The 21,971-nt window shown below is 45.0% G+C and overlaps 1 protein-coding gene across 7 annotated transcripts in view; it reads right to left on the bottom strand.

Annotated features, from left to right (window-relative positions):
• Positions 1 to 2,376: 2,376 nt before the first annotated feature.
• Positions 2,377 to 21,971, bottom strand: part of ARVCF (ARVCF delta catenin family member) — a 442,211-nt gene continuing 422,616 nt past the window's right edge. For 3 of the 7 annotated variants that reach the window (XM_069215286.1, XM_069215288.1, XM_069215287.1), the window contains 2 exons: positions 16,865 to 16,979; positions 2,377 to 5,028 (listed from right to left, as the gene is read on the bottom strand). In XM_069215286.1, coding sequence (XP_069071387.1) covers positions 16,878 to 16,979 — 102 coding nt within the window. In that variant the 3' untranslated portion in view covers positions 2,377 to 5,028; positions 16,865 to 16,877. The remainder of the gene's footprint in view (positions 5,029 to 16,864; positions 16,980 to 21,971) is intronic. The other 4 variants (XM_069215290.1, XM_069215292.1, XM_069215289.1 and 1 more) reach the window with 2 other exon arrangements.

Raw genomic sequence — 21,971 nt, 5'->3', positions numbered from 1 at the left:
GATAATTACAAAGAAAGCAGTGTTGAAATATTGGAACTGAGTGTCCACTGCACCCCCCTCCCCCGCTCACAAACTAAAGAAACCTGATGCAGAATTGTTAAACTGTGAGACTGAAGACAAAATGTGTTGAGACATCACCACAACCAAGGGCAGACTGGTCTGAGATGCTTTTACCATAATGGGCACCACCAAAAATTTGAGCTACGGAAATGGTTTTCTTTTCAGAAGTCCCCAAAAAAATCCATCTAAAGTAACACAAATAAAAATAACCCAGATTGATCATGTCAGACACTCCAAGTCAATGCAGGTGGTTTTGGCAAAGACTGAGAATTCAGCACACAAAGCATGGCTATAAAAAGCATGGATTTGAGTGCATCCTAGGATCCTGTTCATTTGTGGCTGCAGACAAGTGCTGGTTTCTGTAATGTGCTATAAGGTAATTCCATATTCCTTCCTGAAAATTGTCAAGAATCAATTCCCTGGCCCCAGAACTGATATACATACATTTTGCCATCACCATTTCAATGATAGAGAACCAGTGCGGAAAACACCCAGTACCTCAAACAAGTTGCGGCCAGTACGTGTGATCTACCATGCATCTTAGCCCGCAGAGGCCCGCTCTCAAGGAACTTCACCCAGAATACCCTGCAACCATGCAGATTCTCAGGAGGGAACACCCACTTTGCATCTTTAATGATCCCAGGACTAAACACCCAAATTTGAAACAAGTGGACCAAACGCTGTTACGACTGCAAGTAACTAACTCAGTGGTAGCATCAAACATGCAAGATCTCCACAAAACAACTCCAAACAGAGTACGAAGTACAAAAATGTAATTTTCAGTTGCACCAATTCCTTCACCATTACCACCGTTACCCGCAGAACTCAGTCTGATGGGATCTGTGTAACCCCAGTGGCTTGGCGTGAGCTGTGCCCCAAACCCCACCTTTTCACAAAGGGAACTGAGCTGCCTCATTATTGGAGAATTGATGTCAATTTTACCTATCGATAAGAAGACCACCACATAGAAAGCACAATCACGAGAAACTCCTCCATTAACAGGAGAAGCTTGTAAAGTCGCAGGTATACCCGAAGGAACCCAAACACCCATTCTTTCCCAACTTCTGCAAAGTTTGGCCAATGCCAAGTAAAAACAATATCCACTACTAATACAACCAAAATACACCTGACCAGAGCCCAGATATCCAACAAGTACAATGTTCTTTCTAAGCACTCGGTTCAAAGAACTCAAAGCATTGAAGGGACAACACTACGTAGGAACGTGGGCGGAGCCTCTGATGTAGTAAATGTTACTCTCCCGGTCCTGACGTACATTTGACCAAAGTGATGCAAGAAACGGGTTCTGTGAGCAGGGTACACAAAATCCTCTCTGTGTTTCATATGTGTTTAAGCTATTTTCATTTTCTGATTTCATTTACTCTTAAACCAGCTCTGTCCTGTTGAAAATGTTCTGTCGTTAGGTCACGGGGAAGGGTGGATCATGATTTCCTTCATTGTCTCATCTACTCATTTTGTTTGTGCTCTAATAAAAAAATGTTAAGACACTACAAACTGAGCCCATGTAAGGATGAGACTGACTGACCGCTTTGGTATATTTATCAACACAACAAAACAACTAAATATTTTTATGTCCTTAAAATCACAAATTACTATCACAGCAGTATGTTACGTTTGAGGAAGAAATATGTTCTAATCTCAGATATCTGAAATAGGTACGCACCACGGGGTGTAACTCCAATTTTCCTACAGAGAACTGTGAAACAGGTTTATCTTATGCCTTGTTCTGGGCAATGCACTTGCTCAAACTATGCACTTGTCCACTTTTTAAACTGTGGAACTTGAAAAGGGGCCTTTTCTGGTGCTAAAGCAAAACATACCTTCCCATACATGGTACCAGCTGAGAGTCACTGGCTAAAGAAATAAAATAAATATTTGCTGCTGTGGTTTTAGATTTTAAAGTTTCTTTGAAGACTCCCTTCTGTGGTCTCATTTTGTGTCCCCAGAGTCCTTTGCATCTATGTATTTATAGAAATATATGTATTCATCACATCTTCACCCTCTAGCCCCTCCCGCCCCTAAAGCTGACCTTGAACATGCCTGTCCAAACACAAGAGCCAGGGGAAATCAAAGAACTGATATGGTGATGTGCCAGGTTTCTATCAACATGATGTGACTGGACAGGCCTGCCCCCAGGACACTGCTGTGCTCTTCAGGTTGCATTCTTGGGGTATAAAATCATGCCTTCAATATTCAAATGACTTTCTCCATCATCATAGGAAAACTAAACCAAGTGTGGCGCGGGCAAGAAGGACAACCCTCCCACAGAAACACATTCAATGATCTCTATCACTGAAGCACACTGATATCTTGTATTGAAAATACGTACATATCCTACAGCAATAGTCTTTTTTTTTTCTTTATCATCAAAAAATATAAAGCATCCGTCAGATTTCACAACGCAAATTAAAAGGAAAAAACTCAGCTGGCGAAAAAACACTCGATATCGTGCGACTTTGTTAACAGCCTATGGTAAAATAAAATAAAAAAGTGTTAGCATTTATAAACACTGTTAATCTATGATGTCTTTATAGAACCTCATTTCAAAGAAATTTTCGGTCGCAAAACCAAAAGCACCCAGGAAAAATAGCGCAAGCGGGAGCTGAAGAGGGCTGTCTGTTTGATTTCCTGTGAGAAGCGATTTCCAGATTCATGACTGAAAGGAGTCCAGTAGATTTTTTAATGAAGTGGGTAAGCCAAAATAAAAATATTGCACAGTTGACTTGCCCAAGCACAGCAAAATGTGACAACAGCTGCCCATGAGAGAAGAACACATGGTTGTCAGACGCTTACTCTCACAGTATTGGGCAAACCTTCTACAGAAGACCACCTCAGACCAGCTCTCTGGATGATTCAACAAACTTTATAGGTTCTCAAAAAAGTCATCGAGATTGTTGGGCTAGGCTACTCTACTTAGTACAAGTGTGTTGCACCACCCCAGCACAGAGTATCGCTCAAACAAGTCGCGGCATCAGATCTAAGTGGGTTTGCTCTTCCATGGAGGAACATATGCTGGTCCAACTGGTGTCCACCAGGTTTTCCATTCCTGAGATGTTACTTCACTGAGACTGGTGGTCGCAGACGTGGCAAGTTCACGTAATGTAAGCCACGTGAAAGCTGTCCGGCTCGTGATCTCCAGGAACACACTTGGGCGTCGCTACTTGCATCCCAGGTGCCACACAGACCCATAAAGGTAGTCTAAACATTCTTACCTCCAACAGAAATAGCCACACCACAACTTGGATTGAACAATCAAGCCCCCTTGAATATGCTGCTCGTCGGACTCGCTTCCTGTATCGTTGCAACAATCCTCACAGAAAGAGCCCGACTCTCGCCTGAGAATCCAAAATTACAAGTCTTACAAGCATTCTGAAAAAAGGTATCCAATTTCTGATTGACTACCCCCAACACTTTTATATTTTACTTACTTGAGGAAATTCTGAGCTTTAGTTTTGTACATAGGGCCTGTTGTCCAATGCGAAAAATGTTTCGTAAATGTACATATAGAAAAGATAACTGCAACAATGACCAGTGATGATTTGACAGCAGACCCATGCACCTTAGGTATTCTTCTCTGTTTTGACCCACATAAGTGGAAAAAACAGATGGAAATTTGGGAGTTCTTTGGCACAATTTAGTATTCATTACTCTGTCCCCATGGCATAGACAAAGCAAATTACCCCAAGGCGTCACATTGATAAACGATGCAAGTGTGTCCTGGGCTGGAATATCTAATACCACAATCAGTGCCCCGTGGAGAAGAAAATAAAATGTGGTGGCCACAGCTAAAAGGCCTCCAAGAAATTCTCTTCTTAAAGCCCATTATTCAAGGCTCCCAGACAGGTAACCGAGTGGTGTATTTGTTTTATTAGCCAAATCTATCCCCCCAACCTCTTTGCCTTGGAGCATATAGGCTCCCTTAACTAGACTACACATAATCGCATTACCGTGCTGTAGACTGACATCTATCAAAGCAGAACAACGTCTTCTTTCTAGATCCAAAATTCTTCCCTTGTTCCCTTCTCTTTCCACCTGTAGTCTAACCCACTGCAAGCCTTGTTTGTGTTGCGGTGCCCAAAAACGCTGACCCTACCCAAAACACTCTAAAATTGTGGCTCGTGGTTAGCATAGTAGGCGTGTGCCCCTCCTGCCTCCCATGTTCCTGGAGACAAAGAATTCTGGTAACATTTTTGCCATCCTTCTGATGGGAAACAAACAGACCAGGCTCACATGTACCAGGCAACTCATCCCGGTATCTGCTGATGAGGAGGTAAGCAGTCCGCAAAAACTGCACTGAAACATTTTCACTTCTACCCTGTAACTTTCCACCACAAACCCAACATTCCTCTTCACCCTCCACTTGACTTCACCACACTTAAAAGCATCATCTTTGCGCCTCTTAGAAAAAAAAAGAAAAAAAAAAAGAAGCATCAGCTAGTCCGCAAAAGTCATTTAAAATTCACAGTTCGTCCCCCAAAATGTAGAGTCTCAACAAAGTGCTCATAGTTTTTTCTCTCCTTTTTGTGACCACACCTTACAATCGCTTCAGAAACCACGTTTCGTGCTCCAGTCGCAGAACCTGCTCCGGATTCATCCACAATTCGACCTACCAAATGTTTCAGCCAGTACAATGCAAGTTTTTGAAGTCTGTGGTTTTTAGAAGGTTATTTGAAAAGAGTTATGATGCCTGATGGGAATGTAGCTGAAAAACTGGCAAAAGAATCTGAATAAAAAAATAAGAATGGTCTTGCTGCATAAGGCAAGGCTGTATATGCAATAGCTGTACGATGGTTGTTCTGTTCCCACTCCACTGTGTCAGCAACGGGTTGGCTGAAAAAATGTCCTACAAAGACCCTGAATGGCAGTGGTGGTTGAAAGGAGCATCCTCCTTGTGGTTTTCAGTCTGCCGTTCCTTGCTATAAAAAAAACACAACACGTTGGACTTTAGCCCTGGGAGAGAAAGAAACAAAATAGAAAAGTTGTTTAATGTGAGAAATGGGCATATCAAGAATCATTGTACTACCCGTTGTAACAGTGGAAGAATTTTCAGAAACCCATGCAAAATATTCAGTTTGGGTGCTCACTTTCATATAGCCAGAAGTCCACTTTTGTGGTAATATGCTGAAATCTGGTGCCCTCCAGTGGTAATTTTTGGTTACACTGTAAGGCAGCTGCCCACACTTGCCTTTATGTACCACCGACCCTGACCGTGTCATGGTACCAGCGTTAAATTCTTCCTCACCAAGAGCACCTTACAGGTTATCTACTATGAACATCAGGCTTTTAAAAGCAGGCATCTCAGCTATAGAACAGGAGTGTGAATGCTTGGTCCAAGCAGGCTAAATCTATGCCAGCTTTTAGGGGTAACCACTAACCCTATAAACTATTCCCATTTATATTAGCTGTATGCAAATTTATGCCATGTGGATATATAAGAATTCAGACATAGATCCACAGTCCTTGCCTAACGTTGGAAACTCTTGCAAAAGGACAAAACATGGCAGAGGGAGCTGATGGTAGCAAAGCACCAGCCGGAAAAACAAAAGATTAGCTAACAGAGAGCAGCACAATGAAAAAGCTAACAGGCCCTAAAACTGACTTTCACATTTGACAAAGGTTCTGACATTGGACCTCGCTCCTTGCCACTCCATCCACCTGTCCCCTCTAGCAGTATATTCACCACAATTTCCCAGCTCTGTCTTTGCTCTCTGTATACAACTTCTCACCCGTTTCCTTAAAAGGGGGTTCCGGAATAATTATTAATTTTGCACAGCTTCTCTCTCCGCTGTAGGTCAAATATATTGTTGGTTGGAAACATTAACAAGCATTTGCAATGCAATGGGTCTCGCGTTTGCTCGAGTTAGAGCTACTAGCATTTAAAACTCCTAACCGGACTTTTCTTGCCACATAAACTGAAAAGAAAAACAGTTTCACATACGTGAGCTGAGAGCCACCATGAGCACAATGCAGACACACAAAAGGAAACAGAAGTTCACTCGCAGTGAAACGTATCGGTAAAAGTGCAATTATCCATTTAACAGGGTTGATGTCATGCAAAGCGCTCTATTACTGCCTAGCGAGATCACGCTGCCTACGAAATAAAAATAAAAAGTAGTTCAGAAACCATACGGAAAACATTGAGCCTCGTATGTTTTCAGTAGTTGGCCGGTTTGCTCGAGAAGGGCTAAACACCGGAAGAGGCATGACGTATATATGCCTTTCACTAATGAAATCAAGTGGATTTTACAAGTCAAGCCCAGGAAGCAACCAAACAGATGGGCGTGATGTGGGATCATTTGCAGGCCCATAGAGAGGTTACACCGGGGACAGAGCGCTTTGCCCACTCAACCATAAAAACTGAATCCCAGTGCTTGAAGAACAGAGTGGGCATCTCACTTCATAATCAAGTCTCCTGCCCAGCTCTCTGATGTGCACTTTTCAAAGAATCCACTCCTGCCAGACACCAAGGGCACCTGGTCCTCCAGCACCCATTGCCTTGAAACAATGGGGTTGCTGGAAAAAGCTTGGGCCAGAACTTCACACAGTTAACAAGAGAACCTCTGTGTTACAGAAGAAACCCAAAACACAAAGGGACACTGTTTCGTACCCTCACATTGGATCAGCTGTGGGCTTGTGGTTAAATTGCTGACACAATCAACGTCTAATACTGGCTTCCCACCTATGGTACACTGTGTGATCGTGAACAAATCATGTCTTTCTGGGACTCAGTTGCTTCACATCTGAAATACATGGGAGTACTCCGATGCTGGCTCGTAGTATTAAGTGCTAGATGTCTGTATAGTAACAGGGATCATTTCTATAACTACTAATATTAGGTGTGTGCTGAGTTAGTCAGCATTCCAAAACTTTGGGTACTGATAAAAACATAGGTGCTGGGACCAGTTTCATCTATCAAGGTGTGAGTGACAGAGGAGGATCCACGCAAGCAATTTTTAGGATATGGCAACTGAAGGCATTAACTTGCCAGCCACCGCCATTCCCATTTGATCAAGGTAATTTTAACCACATGCCTAATAGAACTACTACAAAAGGCCACAAGAGGGTGCTAGATTGAAAGAAATATTCTTACAATCACCTTTGTGCTAGGGAAAGGGAGTCCTCCAAATGGCAAATTATTTTGCCTGGGGCCCAGCCGTTATCTCACACACCTATAGGTGAGACCTCACATCAATTGAAACCTTGGGGGTCTCATTATCTTCCAAAAGGGATGCTTTTTTAATTTTAAAATGTTAACAGTGTTAAGCGACTAATATTCAGATGGACAATACGGAGGACCCCTTGGTGAAGCGCTTTATAGAAACATTAGCAGCTTTCAACCACTCTGATACCCATGGGCCTGACACACAGGGCTGGTCCTGCCATTGATCAGGTACTGTCCAATATTTAGGTCTGGTTGGATTTCCCGAGGAAAACAGTCTGGTCTGATCATTTGTTGGGCCCCTACCTTCACCTAAGGAGAGTGAAGTAGGTCACTGCCGCACAGCCTTGGAATAAAGTAGCAATTTCGGATCTCCAGGAGGCTTTAATCTCTTCTAGACCCAAGCTCACAGAGGTGGTCGCTGCTGGTGACATCTCAGTCAGCAAACGGGCTCATGGATGCAGCCGATGTGCCGGTGCCAGGATTGACCACCCGGAAGAGTGGACAATCTCATTCGGCCCGCTGGTTTTCACATGATCTTGCTTGTAAAAAAAATAAATTAAAAAAAACTAGAACGATCCTAGAGATGACATTACAAAGAGGAGGGCTCTATAAACAAGCCATTAATACTTGTCATAAGAACATAAAGCTTGCTTGCTGCACATTTCACTCACAAAGCTTTAAGGATGCACATAATAGCTGTAAGGAGATCTTTAAGATTGTATTGAGCTGCCAGAGTAAACATGAGTATTTCACCCTAAACCCCTTCTGCTGGGATTTCATAAATCATGTTTGAGAGAAAACTGTTTTCTCATGATTTTCCCATAGAGGTGATGGAAGGTGCCCAGAAGCTAAAATTAGAGCATATTTCTGTAAATTCACACTATCTTTCTCAGTCATAGGAGAATGAAGTCCGGCATTCTCAGTAAAACATGACTGACGATACACCTTAGCTTACACATGTCCAGCTCTCAACGATTTATAAAATTCTTTCAATAACAAATCCTGTGAAGACAATATGTACTGTCTTTCTAGATTATCTATTGAGTTAACAGTTTGGTTACGTGCTTAGTAATTGAAGAGTAGAGTTCAAGGCACAGTCTGTCCTTCCAAAGTCGGTAAATTGATTACCATTACAAGATGGTAATAGTAAAATATATTAGTTATAGCGCTTAGAAACGTCAGGGCTGACTGGTTATTAATAGAACCGTGGAATGTTGAGAGCTCCAATGACGTGGCTCAGGGCCAATAATGGCTGTTACGGACCTTCTGCTACGAAATTCCAATCTCCGCCTTTCTGTTTCTCCCGGTTTATTTACCAATTCCCACCTTTAATGGATGGAAGGTCCTAGTAACATTATAGCCCTTCTGCCTTGTTCTATCAAGTCCCTCATCCTATAACTCGGGGCTTTAACAGCCAAGATACACCCTGACCGTGACCTACAGCGCTTAATTATGTGACATTCTAATTGTATCAATTGAAAGTGGGGGATTTATTTATATAGGGCTGGCGCTCACGACAAATCCACCATATATCCTTAATAAGCCAAATTACAATAACACGGTGCTCCCGGAAGGAGGATCCTCCCAATCCCTCCACACTTCTCTAGGAGAGAAACATGACAATGTTCAAAGTATCCGAGGCACTCGTGTGAATAAATACGTGAATGTCCGTGTCTATGATGATAGATCCAGTCTTCTTCTTGTCATAGAAATGTTCCAAGTACACAATAGCCAACAGCTTTAATCCAATCTTCTTATTTATTTGGAGATGTACCAAACAGCAATAGCCAAGAGTCAACAGCCCACACGTGTTTCGTCGTGCGAAAAATAGTCGCAATGACTTCCTCAGGGCTGTAAATCAGTGGTTCCCAACCTTTTGACTCCTGAGGACCCCCAATGAATCATTACTGGAAGCCGGGGACCCCCAGCAATTTGTACGATTTAATTTTCAAACATTAAAACAGTAATTCGCAAAAAATATAACAAGTACACACCAAATAAATACTCAAATTACTCAAGATAAAATTATTTTATGTTGAAAAAATATCCCAAAATCAAAACATTTTATTGGGGAGGTTGGCGCTGCATCTCGGCAACTACCTTTTCAATGTTTGGTTTTTATTTAGGAAAGGTGAATCCTCAGGTCAGATTCTACATTTCCGGAGCGATTTCTGTTTTTATTTTTTAGGTATGCAAGATCTGAGAAAGCTTTTTCACATAAATAAGTGAAGGGGAAAGGAAGTAAACCATAAGGGTCTCTCATCTCTCCCTAGCCTTTCTGTCACATGTACTTCATTTGTTTTATAGCACCTCTCATACCACTATAGGGTGTCAGGGCACTTTACAGGGGACTACAAGGTGTAGGATTCACGTCATCCACACTGGTAGGCATTTTCTAAGAGTGCTTGGTCCGGAGAAGCATAAACTTAGGATTCAGAACACAGCACAGTTATTAGCGATGACGTTAGCACAATGCTTCATTTGTAAATAAAAACATGCCGTTGCCCAAAGCCCTCCTCTTAAACACGCAGCTGCTGAAATTAAATGTGGGAATACTGAGGCAGCATAATCCTGAAGCTATCTCGGGCCTCTTCAATCCATTTACAGCCACTCCCTGCCACTTCAGCTCACTCTAGCAGCTTTCTACTTTCTCCCTTTGGGACGCCTTTTTCTTTTTTCCCTTCCTCCGTCTTTCCCATATGTGTCTTTTGCTAGCAGAAAATGCTTGAGGCAGAAAAATAAGCCCCAGCCCTAAAAAATAAGCGCCGGTGCTCAGCACCGGAAACAACAAAGCACAAATTAAGCACTGCGTTAGCAATAAGAATGTATTTCTACACAAGCAAACCTTTTTTTAGCAGCATAAGGAAAATGAAAGACAAGGAAAAAAAGAACTTTCTAATTTGTGCCATGCGGTTTGCACGCAGCTCTTTAATGGCTGTTCACAGCTCACTGTGCTAATTACGATTATGAACTGCACAGTAACAAAAGAATCTCTTTGACAAAAGCAGTAACCCACTGTGCCATGCACATAAAATACTGTCCTTCGCATGATACACTTTCTTTGCAGCAGGCTTATTAACCATCTGCGCTACCTTTGAGTCAAAACTGCCACTGCACAAAACTCCCATCTCTCTCCAGCAGATACATTAATCACTTAAGTTAGCTTGAGGCTTTTATTTTTGCAGTACAAGGAGCTTTGCAGTGCGTTTAAAACTGCTAAACAAAGGAAGTAATAAATATGAAAACACAAACACGTTTGTCAGAGGCCCCATCTGGAGAAGTGTCTTCCTCCCAGTCCAGGCCTGCGGACCCCTGGGAATGTGTCACGGACCCCTGGGGGTCCGCGGACCACAGGTTGGGAACCACTGCTGTAAATGATACAATTTTCCATAGTTACAAGTTAAAAAACAAATCTGATCCGTCATTTAACAAGTTGATTAAAATTTTAACCCATCACCAACATCGAAAATGTGCTTAACAATTTGCCATATGGGTGAACTCAAACCTTAACGTGTTGAAAATCTTGCAATTTTAATGGTGACTGTTTCGCTGAAAAACATATATATCTTTTCATTGTGTTTATACGATACAAGTGATGTGACTTCAATATTAATTCCGCCACCACGCACAGGTGAAATTAGTGAAGTAATTAAAGAAAGAATTAGTAGGAAGCCTGGACGTTATAGACCCCAAGTATCACCAAACTAGCCAGAGAAAATGTATCTCCGTTAGGCCCAAGCTCAGAGTTTCAAGAAGCATACCTTTAAGAACAAATCCATAGTCATAGTACTCCAAACAGATTGTGCGAACTTAGTTCAATCGCGGCATACAATCCAATTACGATTATCTACAGAGGTTTAGAGTATACTAGTTTAACTGACAAGTTTATTATTGGGGCACCACTCATAGAAGTATAAAATGACAAATCCAAAATAACACCTACCGTGAAGTAGAAACGGACAATAACGAAAGTATCAATCAGTACGGGAGTTTCCCTTTCACTCCCCCAAAGCGTGTACGCAAGGGCTGATTGGCCACATATTCTGAAACGAGCCCGTAACAGGATTATGAAAATAATCAGAAAAGATACTTTGAGCCATAAGCTGAAACAATGCAGTGAGGAAATTCGTTGCATTGTGAACTACACACAGACTTCTGCCCTGTTACATAGGTGTATGAAAAAACATTGGCATGTGTTACTAGCAGATGTGAATCTGAAGGGTTCTATTTCTGAAACTCCTTCATTCACATATCGGAGATGCAGAAACCTAAAGAGCGTCCTATGTCCTAGCTACCCCTGTATTAAATCCAATGACAATTGGCTCACCACTCGTAACAAAGGTTTTTATAAATGTGGACATTGTGGTATGTGCAAATGGGCAAGGTTTGGTATCTCCACTTTCAGCAATTCCATTCATGAGGAATTTCATATTCTCCCCAACATTACTTGCCTCTTTTCTCTAGTCAGAGTTCATTAATATTAAAGTCACATCACTTGTATCGTATAAACACAATGAAAAGATATATATGTTTTTCGGCGAAACAATCACTATTAAAATTGCAAGATTTTCAACACGTTAAGGTTTGAGTTCACCCATATGATAAATTGTTAAGCACATTTTCGATGTTGGTGATGGGTTAAAATTGTAATTAACTTGTTAAATGACGGATCGGATTTGTTTTTTAACTTGTAAATATGGAAAATTGTATCATTTACAGCCCTGAGGAAGTCATTGCGACTATTTTTCGCACAACGAAACACATGTTGGCTGTTGACTCTTGGCTATTGCTGTTTGGCACATCTCCAAATAAATAAGAAGATTGGATTAAAGCTGTTGGCTATTGTGTACTTGAGACATTTCTATGGCAAGAAGAAGACTGGATCTATCATAATAGACACGGACATTCACGTATTTATTCACACGAGTGCCTCGGATACCTTGAACATTGACATTCTAATTGTAGTTTGAAACACATGCTTATACTGCACAACGTTCTTTAATTGCACTGTGTCTTCCGTGAGATGCCATTATTATTAATATAAGTCTAAACTAATACATCTCCAGTTGCAAATTATGACCCTGGCTGACCTGGACGCTGACCGGCTTCCAAGAAACTCCAGCCATTGGCCAAAGTCTTCTGGGCAGTTTGAAACATTCTGAACACCTCCTCCTTTGAGGAGTCCTACTCGGACAGCCTGAAAAATCCACTCTAGAAGAATCCACACTGGATCCCAAAAAGCAGGACAACTACAGACAGACTACCAAAAGGCTACTTTGGGCAAGTGGACTGAAAGAGCCGCGGTCACTAAGCCACGTGGAAGAGAAGGACTTGCTGACCGATGCCCACTGTGGGCTTCAGGCGTGGACAGACTCTTCAACCAGGCCCACTTAGGGTGCCGAACAGGTTCTAGCAAACAAGGACAGAAGTGCTCCCCTTCTTCTTCTCCTGATGCTCTCAGGATGTCTAAAACTGCTCCCCAAAATGCAATACCTTGTGCAGATGTCAAGTAAGATAAATCAAGATGCGATACCTCATGCACGTGTCAAGAGAGATCATGTAACCTGCTGTTCTGATTCTCTTGGTATGTCTATGACTGCTCCCCAAGATGTGATACCTTGTGTAGTTGTCAAGTAAGATCTGGTAATCTCCTCTCCTGATGCTCTTGACATGTCTCTGACTGCTCCTTGAGATGCGATACCTCCTGCAGGTGTCAAGTGAGATCATGTGGCCTGCTGTTCTGATTCTCTTGGTATGTCTATGATTGATCCCCAAGACGTGATACCTTGTGTAGTTGTCAAGTAAGATCTGGTAATCTCCTCTCCTGATGCTCTTGACATGTCTATGACTGCTCCTTGAGATGCGATACCTCCTGCAGGTGTCAAGTGAGATCATGTGGCCTGCTGTTCTGATTCTCTTGGTATGTCTATGATTGATCCCCAAGACGTGATACCTTGTGTAGTTGTCAAGTAAGATCTGGTAATCTCCTCTCCTGATGCTCTTGACATGTCTGTGACTGCTCCTTGAGATGAGATTCCTCTCGCTGGTATCAAGTAAGATACAGTAATCTGCTCTTCTGATGCTCCCAGCGTGTATGACTGTTCCCCAAAATTCAAAACCTCGTGCAGGTGTCAAGTAAAGTTTGGTAATTTGCTCTTCTGATGCTACTTTCATGTCTATCATTGCTCCCCAAAATGAGACACGTTGTACAGGTGTCAAGGGAGATACTGTAATCTACTCTTCTGATGCTCCTGTCATCTCAATGACTGCTCCCCAAGACTAACGACCTACTGCACAGGGCGCAGTCGGCATTTCACCGTTCTTTAAGCACAGAGTCAGCCTTGCTGCTTGAAACAGAATTTATCCGCCAGGTTTTGGACGTGGGTGACATTGTAGCACTGCTAATGTTCGATCTCAGTACAGCATTTGACACAGTGTCCCCAATACTCCTGATCAAGCGATTGTGGAGCTGCAGTGTCGGACAGAAAGCTTTGCGGTGGGTTGTCCCCTCTCTGCGGGAGCGCACCTTCCCGGTGTTTCAAAAACCCTTTTACTCTCAGGTGCTTCCATTGCAGCAGGGAGTGCCACAGGGCTCCTCCCGGAGTCCAACTTTAAGTTATACATGCGCCCCCTCGGCTGAGGTCATCAAATGACATGGATTTATCATCATTAAATTTATGCTGATGACCCTCAGATCATCATCACCCTGTCACAGAATTCTGTCAACATGGTCACTCCCTTAAGGTCTTGTCTCGGTGAGGTTTCCTCGTGGATGGATTAAAACTGTATTAAGTTCAATGCTGGAAAGACTGAGGTTCTAATCCTGGGCAAACAAACTTCCATCTGGTCCACTGCCTGGTGGCCTGATAACCTCAGCTCTTTACCTCCTCCGAAGCCCAGGGTAAAAAACCAGGACATATGGTTTGATAAGAAGCTCACTTTGAAAGCCAAATCACCGCTCTTGCAGGGCAACTTTTTGGGATCCTAAAGGCCCTCAAGAATCTTATGCTTCCTGCCAGAATCTGCAAATAAAATCAGTAGTCCAAGCGCTGGTGATGTCCAGGCTGGAATACTGCAATATCCTGTATCTAGGGGTGGCACAGACCTGGCTGAAGAGACTCCAGCGAGTGCAGAACGCTAAGGCTCGCCTTCTGTTGGATATCCTAGACAGGCGTCCATGGGAACCGCGCTCTACAAGCTGCACTGGCTTCCACTGAAGCAGAGACTTTCCTTCAAAGCCTTGTGCTATCGCCACAAGGCGTTTGCAAACAAGGGACCACAGTATTTATACTCTTATTAAACCCTACATACCTTCTAGGAACCTTAGATCCTCTGGGGCCTTGCTGGCTAGATTCCCCAAAGTGACTAGAGAGCGCAAAACTCTGGACCTCTCTGCCTCTCGCAGTCCGTCAAGACCCATCGGAATCCCCTGTCCATAAACAAATAAAAACCTGGCTATTCAGATCGGGCTGATTCTACGATAATTTAGAGGTATTTGGGCCTCCGTGAGCTGGACTTCAGCTCTGTGACACTTTGTGCTCTATAAATCTGAATATTATTACTTCGATCTAATCCAAAGTTATGATACTAGTTACACCATATGTCCATTTATCTTGAACCAGCTTTAACATGCTGTTTAACATCTACCTCCGGTCCTGACCAGGAACCAGCTCACATCTCCCGTCCAGTGCCCTGAAACCACATACCACCTCATGCCCAATGACTAGAAACTAGTTCCCGCCTCCTGTCCATTGACTAGCAACCGCCTCCCACTTCCTGCCCTCTGCTCATAGGCCACCTTTCGACGCCCCTTAAGCCAAATCATCTGGGCCTGACACACACTGCCTCAATGTCTTCTAGTAAAAAAGCAATACTTTTCTTTATTGCAAGACACTTAGAAAGGCAGGTGTCCTCATCTCTGCTTGTGCGTAGTGGGAGTCGCCAAGCATTCGAATAATTAATGTGACGAGTGAAGTACTTGGTGCTAAGGTCAATGCACTTGCACTGAGAAAGATTTATACAAACTCAAACAACTTTTTAGGGACTGAAGTTTATATGCAGATGTCATGTATGTTGACAGTGTGTGAGTTCACATGGTGTAACTGATATGCTTTGGTGCTCTTAAAGTATGTACGACATCACAAGTTGTAGGGGTACCATGAACCAATCAAGAGATAGCTGGTTGAAGATACACGTTCAAGAGGCTGTTGGTTGAACATACATTTTCAAGAGCCAGTTGATTAAACCTAGATGTTAAAGAGACGGTTGAACATACATGTTCAAGAGACAGTTGGTTGAACATGCATATTCGAGAGGTAGTTGGTTGAAGATACACATTGAAGAGACACTTGGCTAAACATATATGTTCAAGAGCCAGTTGGCTGAACATACATATTCAAGAGCAAGTTGGTTGAACACATGTTTCAAAGCCAGTTGGTTGAACATACATGTTCAAGGACCAGTTAGTTGAACATACATATCCAAGAGACAGGTGGTTGAACATACATATTCAAGAGCCAGCTGGTTGAACACACATTTAAGAGGTAGTTGGTTGAACATACATATTCAAGAGACAGTTGGTTGTACATATATATTTAAGAGCCAAGTGGTTGAACACACATGTTTAAGTGCCAGTTGGTTGAACATATATGTTCAATGGCCAGTTGGTTGAACATACATATCCAAGAGACAGTTGTTTGTACATACACATTCAAGAGCCAGTTGATTAAACATACATGATCAAGAGACAGGTGGTTGAACATACATATTCAAGAGCCAGCTGGTTGAACACACATTCAAGAGACAGTTGGTTGAACATACATATTCAAGAGCCAGTTGATTAAGCATACATGATCAAGAGACAGGTGGTTGAACATACATATTCAAGATCCAGTTGGTTGAACATACATATTCAAGATCCAGTTGGTTGAACATACATATCCAAGAGACAGTTGGTTGAACATACATATCCAAGAGACAGTTGGTTGAACATACATATCCAAGAGACAGTTGGTTGAACATACATATCCAAGAGACAGTTGGTTGAACATACATATCCAAGAGACAGTTGGTTGAACATACATATTCAAGATAAATCCCACCACAAGAGCCTCCATTGACAACACGAAGACACAAACACCAGGTGAACAGAGATAAATCCCATGTTATGGCAAAACTTTCCACAACACCCCACCGCGAGTGCACCAAGCAGCAACAAGTAACATGCGTGCAAAGTTAAGCCACAAAAGCAGGGAAGACCACCACAACACCCAGCCACGAGTGCACCAAGAAACAGAAAACATCTAATGAGCAAAGATAAGCAAAGAACTACAGTAGACCCACCAGGGACCCAACACTGACAGCACCAAGAAGCAGGAAACATCAGACGTGCAGAGATGAGCACAGAACTACAGCAGACCCAAACGTGAGAGCACCAAGAAGCAGGCAGCATCAGCTGGGCACAGTAAAGCCACAGATGCAGGACCCAACCCTGAGAGCACCAAGAAGCAGGCAGCATCAGCTGGGCACAGTAAAGCCACAGATGCAGGACCCAATCCTGAGAGCACCAAGAAGCAGGGAGCATCAGGCGTGCAGAGTTAAGCACAGAACTTACAGCAGACCTACCAGGCATGCACAGTTAGACCCAGGAGTCAACGGGCTGAGGTTTGGGGTCACGAACATCCAGCAGATTCACCGAAGCCCTGTTACTCCGGTTAATGGGCCTCTTATTTGTGTCATTCTGCAGGCAGAGGCGAAAGGGTTAAAAGGAGAAAGCAAAACAGAGCAGGTTAGTGCAGAAGAGAGGAGACAAGGACCTAAGAGCACCGAGGAGAGAGAAGAGAGAGAAGGCAGAAGTCGACTTCCAGGAGAAAGTCAGACAGGCAGCAGAAAATGAGAGAGAGGGGGAGAGAGATAGGAGTGGGAGGGAGAGGAGTGGATGAAGAGAGAGGCAGAAAAGCTGAGAGAAAGTAAGAGGGAGAGAGGGGGTGGGGGAGAGAGAGGAGAGGGTGAAGAGACCGACAGAAGCAGAGAGAGAAAGAGGGAGGGAGAAAGGTGGGGAGACAGTGAGAGAGAAAGGGAGGGGTGGAGCAAGAGGCAGAGAGAAAAAGGAGACAGGGAGGGGGAGAGAGGCAGAGAGAGGTAGGGGCAAAAATAGGCGAGAAAGAAAGAGTGAGAGAGAGGGAGAGACAAAAAGGGGTGGGGAGAGAGAGGTGGGAGGAGAGAGGGGCCGGAGAGAGGGGCCAGAAAGAGAGGCGAGAGAGAGAAAGAGTGAGAGGATGGAGAGAGAGAGAGAGCGAGAGAGAGAAGAAACAGACACGGCCGCAGGCATCAGACCATATCCAAGAAAGAGGCAGCAATCTCTGAGAATTTAGAAGAGGTTAAAACAACTTAGCATCCTGACTGTTAATGTGAGTTAATATACACAATTTCATCTGAAATGTGGGCACAAACAAGCACACACAGCAAACCAGCAGGGTTTAGTCCAGAAGCTGAAGCAGGGCAGGAGCAGTGACCATGAGGTGAGACCAGTGCTTCAAACAGATGGTGCAGGCTCAGTGACTGGGACTCTAACATGCGTATGAACACACTCACTGCAAGAAAATGTAAACGTATTAGACAACTGTCTTTTCCTAACTGCAATAATCCCGGGGGTGGGAGCTGGCCGCAGGGTGAGAGTTCCCTCACCGCCTGCACAAATAACCCCCACTCCGTCATTAATCTTGATCGAACTCAGGGATTGCTGATAGCCTTGTGCTCGCTGCCCACCTTAGCACACAAAACGACTTTCTGAGGGGCGGAGGATCCCATAACTGCTGAGAGAGGCGGCCCAAGAAACAAAATGGTGGATGGCATGGGAAGTCCCCTGTGGAGGGCCTACCTGGCGGGCAGGACAGAGCATGAACACGACCACAGCTGACACTGCAGCGGGCCCCTCCTTGGACAAAACAAAAAAAGTGGCAGCGGATTCCTGGGAGCCGCGACAGGTGAAGAGGCAGCGGGGGTGTCTCTGTGGCAGTCCGCAGAGTCCAGGGACCAGGATGGGGTGAGGACTTGCAGGGCCGCGGTGAAGCCACATACCAGCAGCAGCGGCCCGACAGTTGCAGACTGGGTGGTGCCAGTAACTGGAGGGGAGAGGTGGGACTCTCCCTTCCATGCGGCTGCCTCCTGGCAGAGCTGCTTCTCCAGCAGCCTGGACTGACCTCTGTGCCAGCGGTCCTAGAGTGAGGAAGGCGCGGGCCTGCATGGGGGCAGAGCTGTGAACATCTTAGGTTGGGACCTCTGTGGTTGGGGGCACCTGGTGGGGGGAGAATACCCCTGATTGGCACCGAGGAGGGGATCCAGAGCATCCTGGCCCCGGGGACTGTCTGATGGACGGCAATTAGTGGGACCAGCCCAAGAGACAGAGGAGGTAATAAGGGCACCGGCGTGCATGCGGCAGTGGGGCCATTCCCAGAACTCGTGGCAGCTGGGGCCCAGAGAAGGATACTCCTTGTTGGACAGTTCTTAGCTGGGAACAACAGGGGGAAGTTTGCAAACAGCATGGGCAATGGTCAGGGGTCGTACCCCAAAACCGGCCCAAACCAACATCCTAGACAAGTACACAATATGAATGGTGACCCCAGGGGGCCAAACGGTACGTCCTGAAGGGGGGCATTCTAATGAGAATCCAATGCACAACAGGGAGCCCTTGTTACGCACCATCATGGCAGCTATACAGGACCTCAGGGGCTCTATCTCACCTTTGGAACCCAAGCTGGATGCGGTGATGGGTTGAGGTCAACCCGAGGGCAGATTTTGGCAAAATATCGGAGAACTCGGTGGTGGCAGAAATGCATTTCGAGGGTCTAAACAAAGCTCAGTGATGCCAGCCAGACTCGAGGACCAGGAGGGGAGGTCCCAGAGGAACAATGGTTGAGGTCCCGGAGGGCCCTGGCCAGATGTTTTTGTAGTTGACCCAGTTTTAAATCACCTCAAGCCAAAAAGACTGTCAATTTATTTTGGTGGAATGGGCGCATAGGGTACTGGGCTCTCCTCCAAAAACGGGGGCCCTCCCACCAAAATTATCACCAGGATTCTGAATTATTGGGACCGCAATGCTATCCTACAGGCAAACAGGTCCCACGGTGATCTGCAACTGGATAACGCGGTCATCCATTTCTTTCCAGATTTCATCCTCCAGGTATAGTGCCAACTCAAAAAATTTGATGAAGTCACGGCGGCAATTTGGGCCAAGGAGGTAAAATACATGATGCTGTTCCCCGCAAAGCTTTGGGTGGTGGCAGGTGGCAAGACATGGCACTTTGTGTCACTAGAGGCGGCTTGGGACTGGCTGAAGAGTGGTCGAGAAGAAACATGGAGATCGCGGGAAGGCCCAGCCTACTGGAACTGACTGAGTCGAACCGACCATGCCACGCGGGAGGCACCAGCAGTTCCTCTCCAAGACTGACTCTTAAACGGGTCCCTGGGAACTTCTCCTGAATCGTATGGGTTATGCAAGACAACAGCTGTTTGAATGTCCTGGTGGACTGAGTGAGGAGCTCAGGAAAGGCTCGGCCTCATAGTGACTATGGGCAAGGTAATTCTTTTCACTAAGGGGGATGCACTAGATGTTCGACTACTGGATATCCGCTCACCTTCACCGCGCAGGCAGCGACTCATCCCCACTACTAGATGATCTATTTAGGGTGACGGGAGCTTTGCAAATTGGGGTGATGGGTAGTTCCGAGACCACAATGTAGGGTTGCTGGGAGAGGGGAGTTGGGGGAGCAATTCTACTGTCATTGTTTGTGATGAGTTATCTGTTAATTGAGCCTAGTTTTGGGGCAGAAGGGGTTTGCACTGCACTGTTTGGGGAGATGGCAATACTTCAACTGGAGGTTGCGGGGCGCCCCCGGAACTCGATTCCTGATTTCAGCATTGTGATGGTTCTTTACGATGTCGGTCTGAGCCCAGAATGTGACTGTCTGGTCCTGGAACATCAACAGTCTCGGCAGCAAGATAAAACCCAAGCTAGTCTTGCAACACTTAAAACGTCATGTGCCACACATTCCCCTGTTACAGGAAACACACCGCTGAGGTAATTACTACAAAGTACTCAACAGCTGTGGCTACATCCTCAGGATGCATGCCAGATACACCACTGATTCCAGAGGCGCGGGTATACTTATAAAAAAAAAATCAGTAGCCCTCATTCCACATTGGGTATGGCATGACACTAATGGACACTATGTGGCACTACTGGGAACATGGTAGGGAACCACTCTAAACATTTGCTTTCTGTATGTTCCCCCTTGCCTCCATGAAACAATTCTTCCAGAGGTCGGGGACCTGTTATTGGGATGCCCCCTGGGATTCTGATTTTAGGAGATTTAAACTCACTCATGGACGCTGGGTTAGACAAATCCGGGGGCCTAGACAATGGGGGGGAGGTGGTCCATTGGCCCAATTCACGAGGGTGCTTGGTCTAGTTGATCTATGGAGGGAAAGCAATCCCCAGTTGCGACAACACACATCCTACTACGCTGCTCATAAGTGTTTCTCCCGCATAGGTTACATCTTCACATTGAGTGTTCGCTCTTCCTCGCTCCAGGAGGCTGTCCATCAGGCAAGAGGAATCCCTGACCATTCCCCAGTTGGGGTCACACTGACAGGCCCTTTGCAAGACTTTTCATTGCTGTGCCGCCTAGGACCTGCATGACAAACAGACACAGGGCAAGTTGAGGGAGGGAGAGGAATCGCACTTTAAAGAAAACCAGGGTCCGTGTCGTAGGCGTGCATGCTATGGGAAGCATTCAAAATGGTTTTAAGGGGACAGGCCCAGGCACTAGTTGGGGCCAAAAAGAAAGAGACAAGGCTGGAATGCACCAACATAGAAAGAGACATAGCTCTGCTAGAGGAGGCAGCCCTCTCCCGGAGGATCGAAGTGAATTACAACTACGTCAGCAGGAGCTGAGGGCTCTGGCAGAAAACCAGGCCCAAGAACGTGAGCTGGCAGTACAGAGTCCCTTGTACGACATAGGGGGCAAAAAAAAAGTAAATTACTGGCCTGGCTCGTGCAAAGAGACAGGGTGCTCCTGGGTGCTTGAGATAGATAATGCAGAGGGAGTGCCACAAACAACTGGCACGGCCATAAAGGAGACCTGTGCTGGGTACTAAGAGGGCCTCTGTGTCCACAACGACTATGTCTCCAGCGGACTGTGTCGATTTTCCTAGAGATATCCCTCCATAGGTACTCACTTGAGTGGATAAGGAAGCCATGGAGGCAGACATGATGGAGGAGGATTTGGCAAGAGACTTGTGAGATCTGCAGTCAGGGAAGGCTCCAGGCCTCAGTGGGCTACCAATCGAGATGTACAAAGGGTTGGCCAGTATTATTGCTGGACCAATGCTGGGGATGTTCCGGGAGGCCTGTGGAAAGGGGTGGCTGCCTGCCTATCAGAGGACCGTGACTATAGATGAATACCATAAGGAGAGCAGGCCCCCGACAGCCTGAAGCTCTTATAGAGACATATTATTATTAAATATGGAGGACAAGGTTTTGGCTAAAGCCTTGGCGAACAGACTTGGGTGGGTCAATGCATCACTCGTACACTCTGACCAGACGGGCCTTATGCTCTATAGGAGCACGAGGCTTAACCTTCGGTACCTGTATGGGGTGCGCAACATGATGGCTGATCCACAGGAGGAGCAAAGGGTCCTGATAGCTTTAGACGCCAAAATGCTGTTCGAA

Source organism: Pleurodeles waltl, chromosome 11 (assembly GCF_031143425.1).
Source record: "Pleurodeles waltl isolate 20211129_DDA chromosome 11, aPleWal1.hap1.20221129, whole genome shotgun sequence".
NCBI classification, from domain to species: Eukaryota; Metazoa; Chordata; class Amphibia; order Caudata; family Salamandridae; genus Pleurodeles; species Pleurodeles waltl.
The sequence above is the reverse complement of the archived record's forward strand: the minus strand, read 5'-3'. Positions and strand labels throughout refer to the sequence as shown.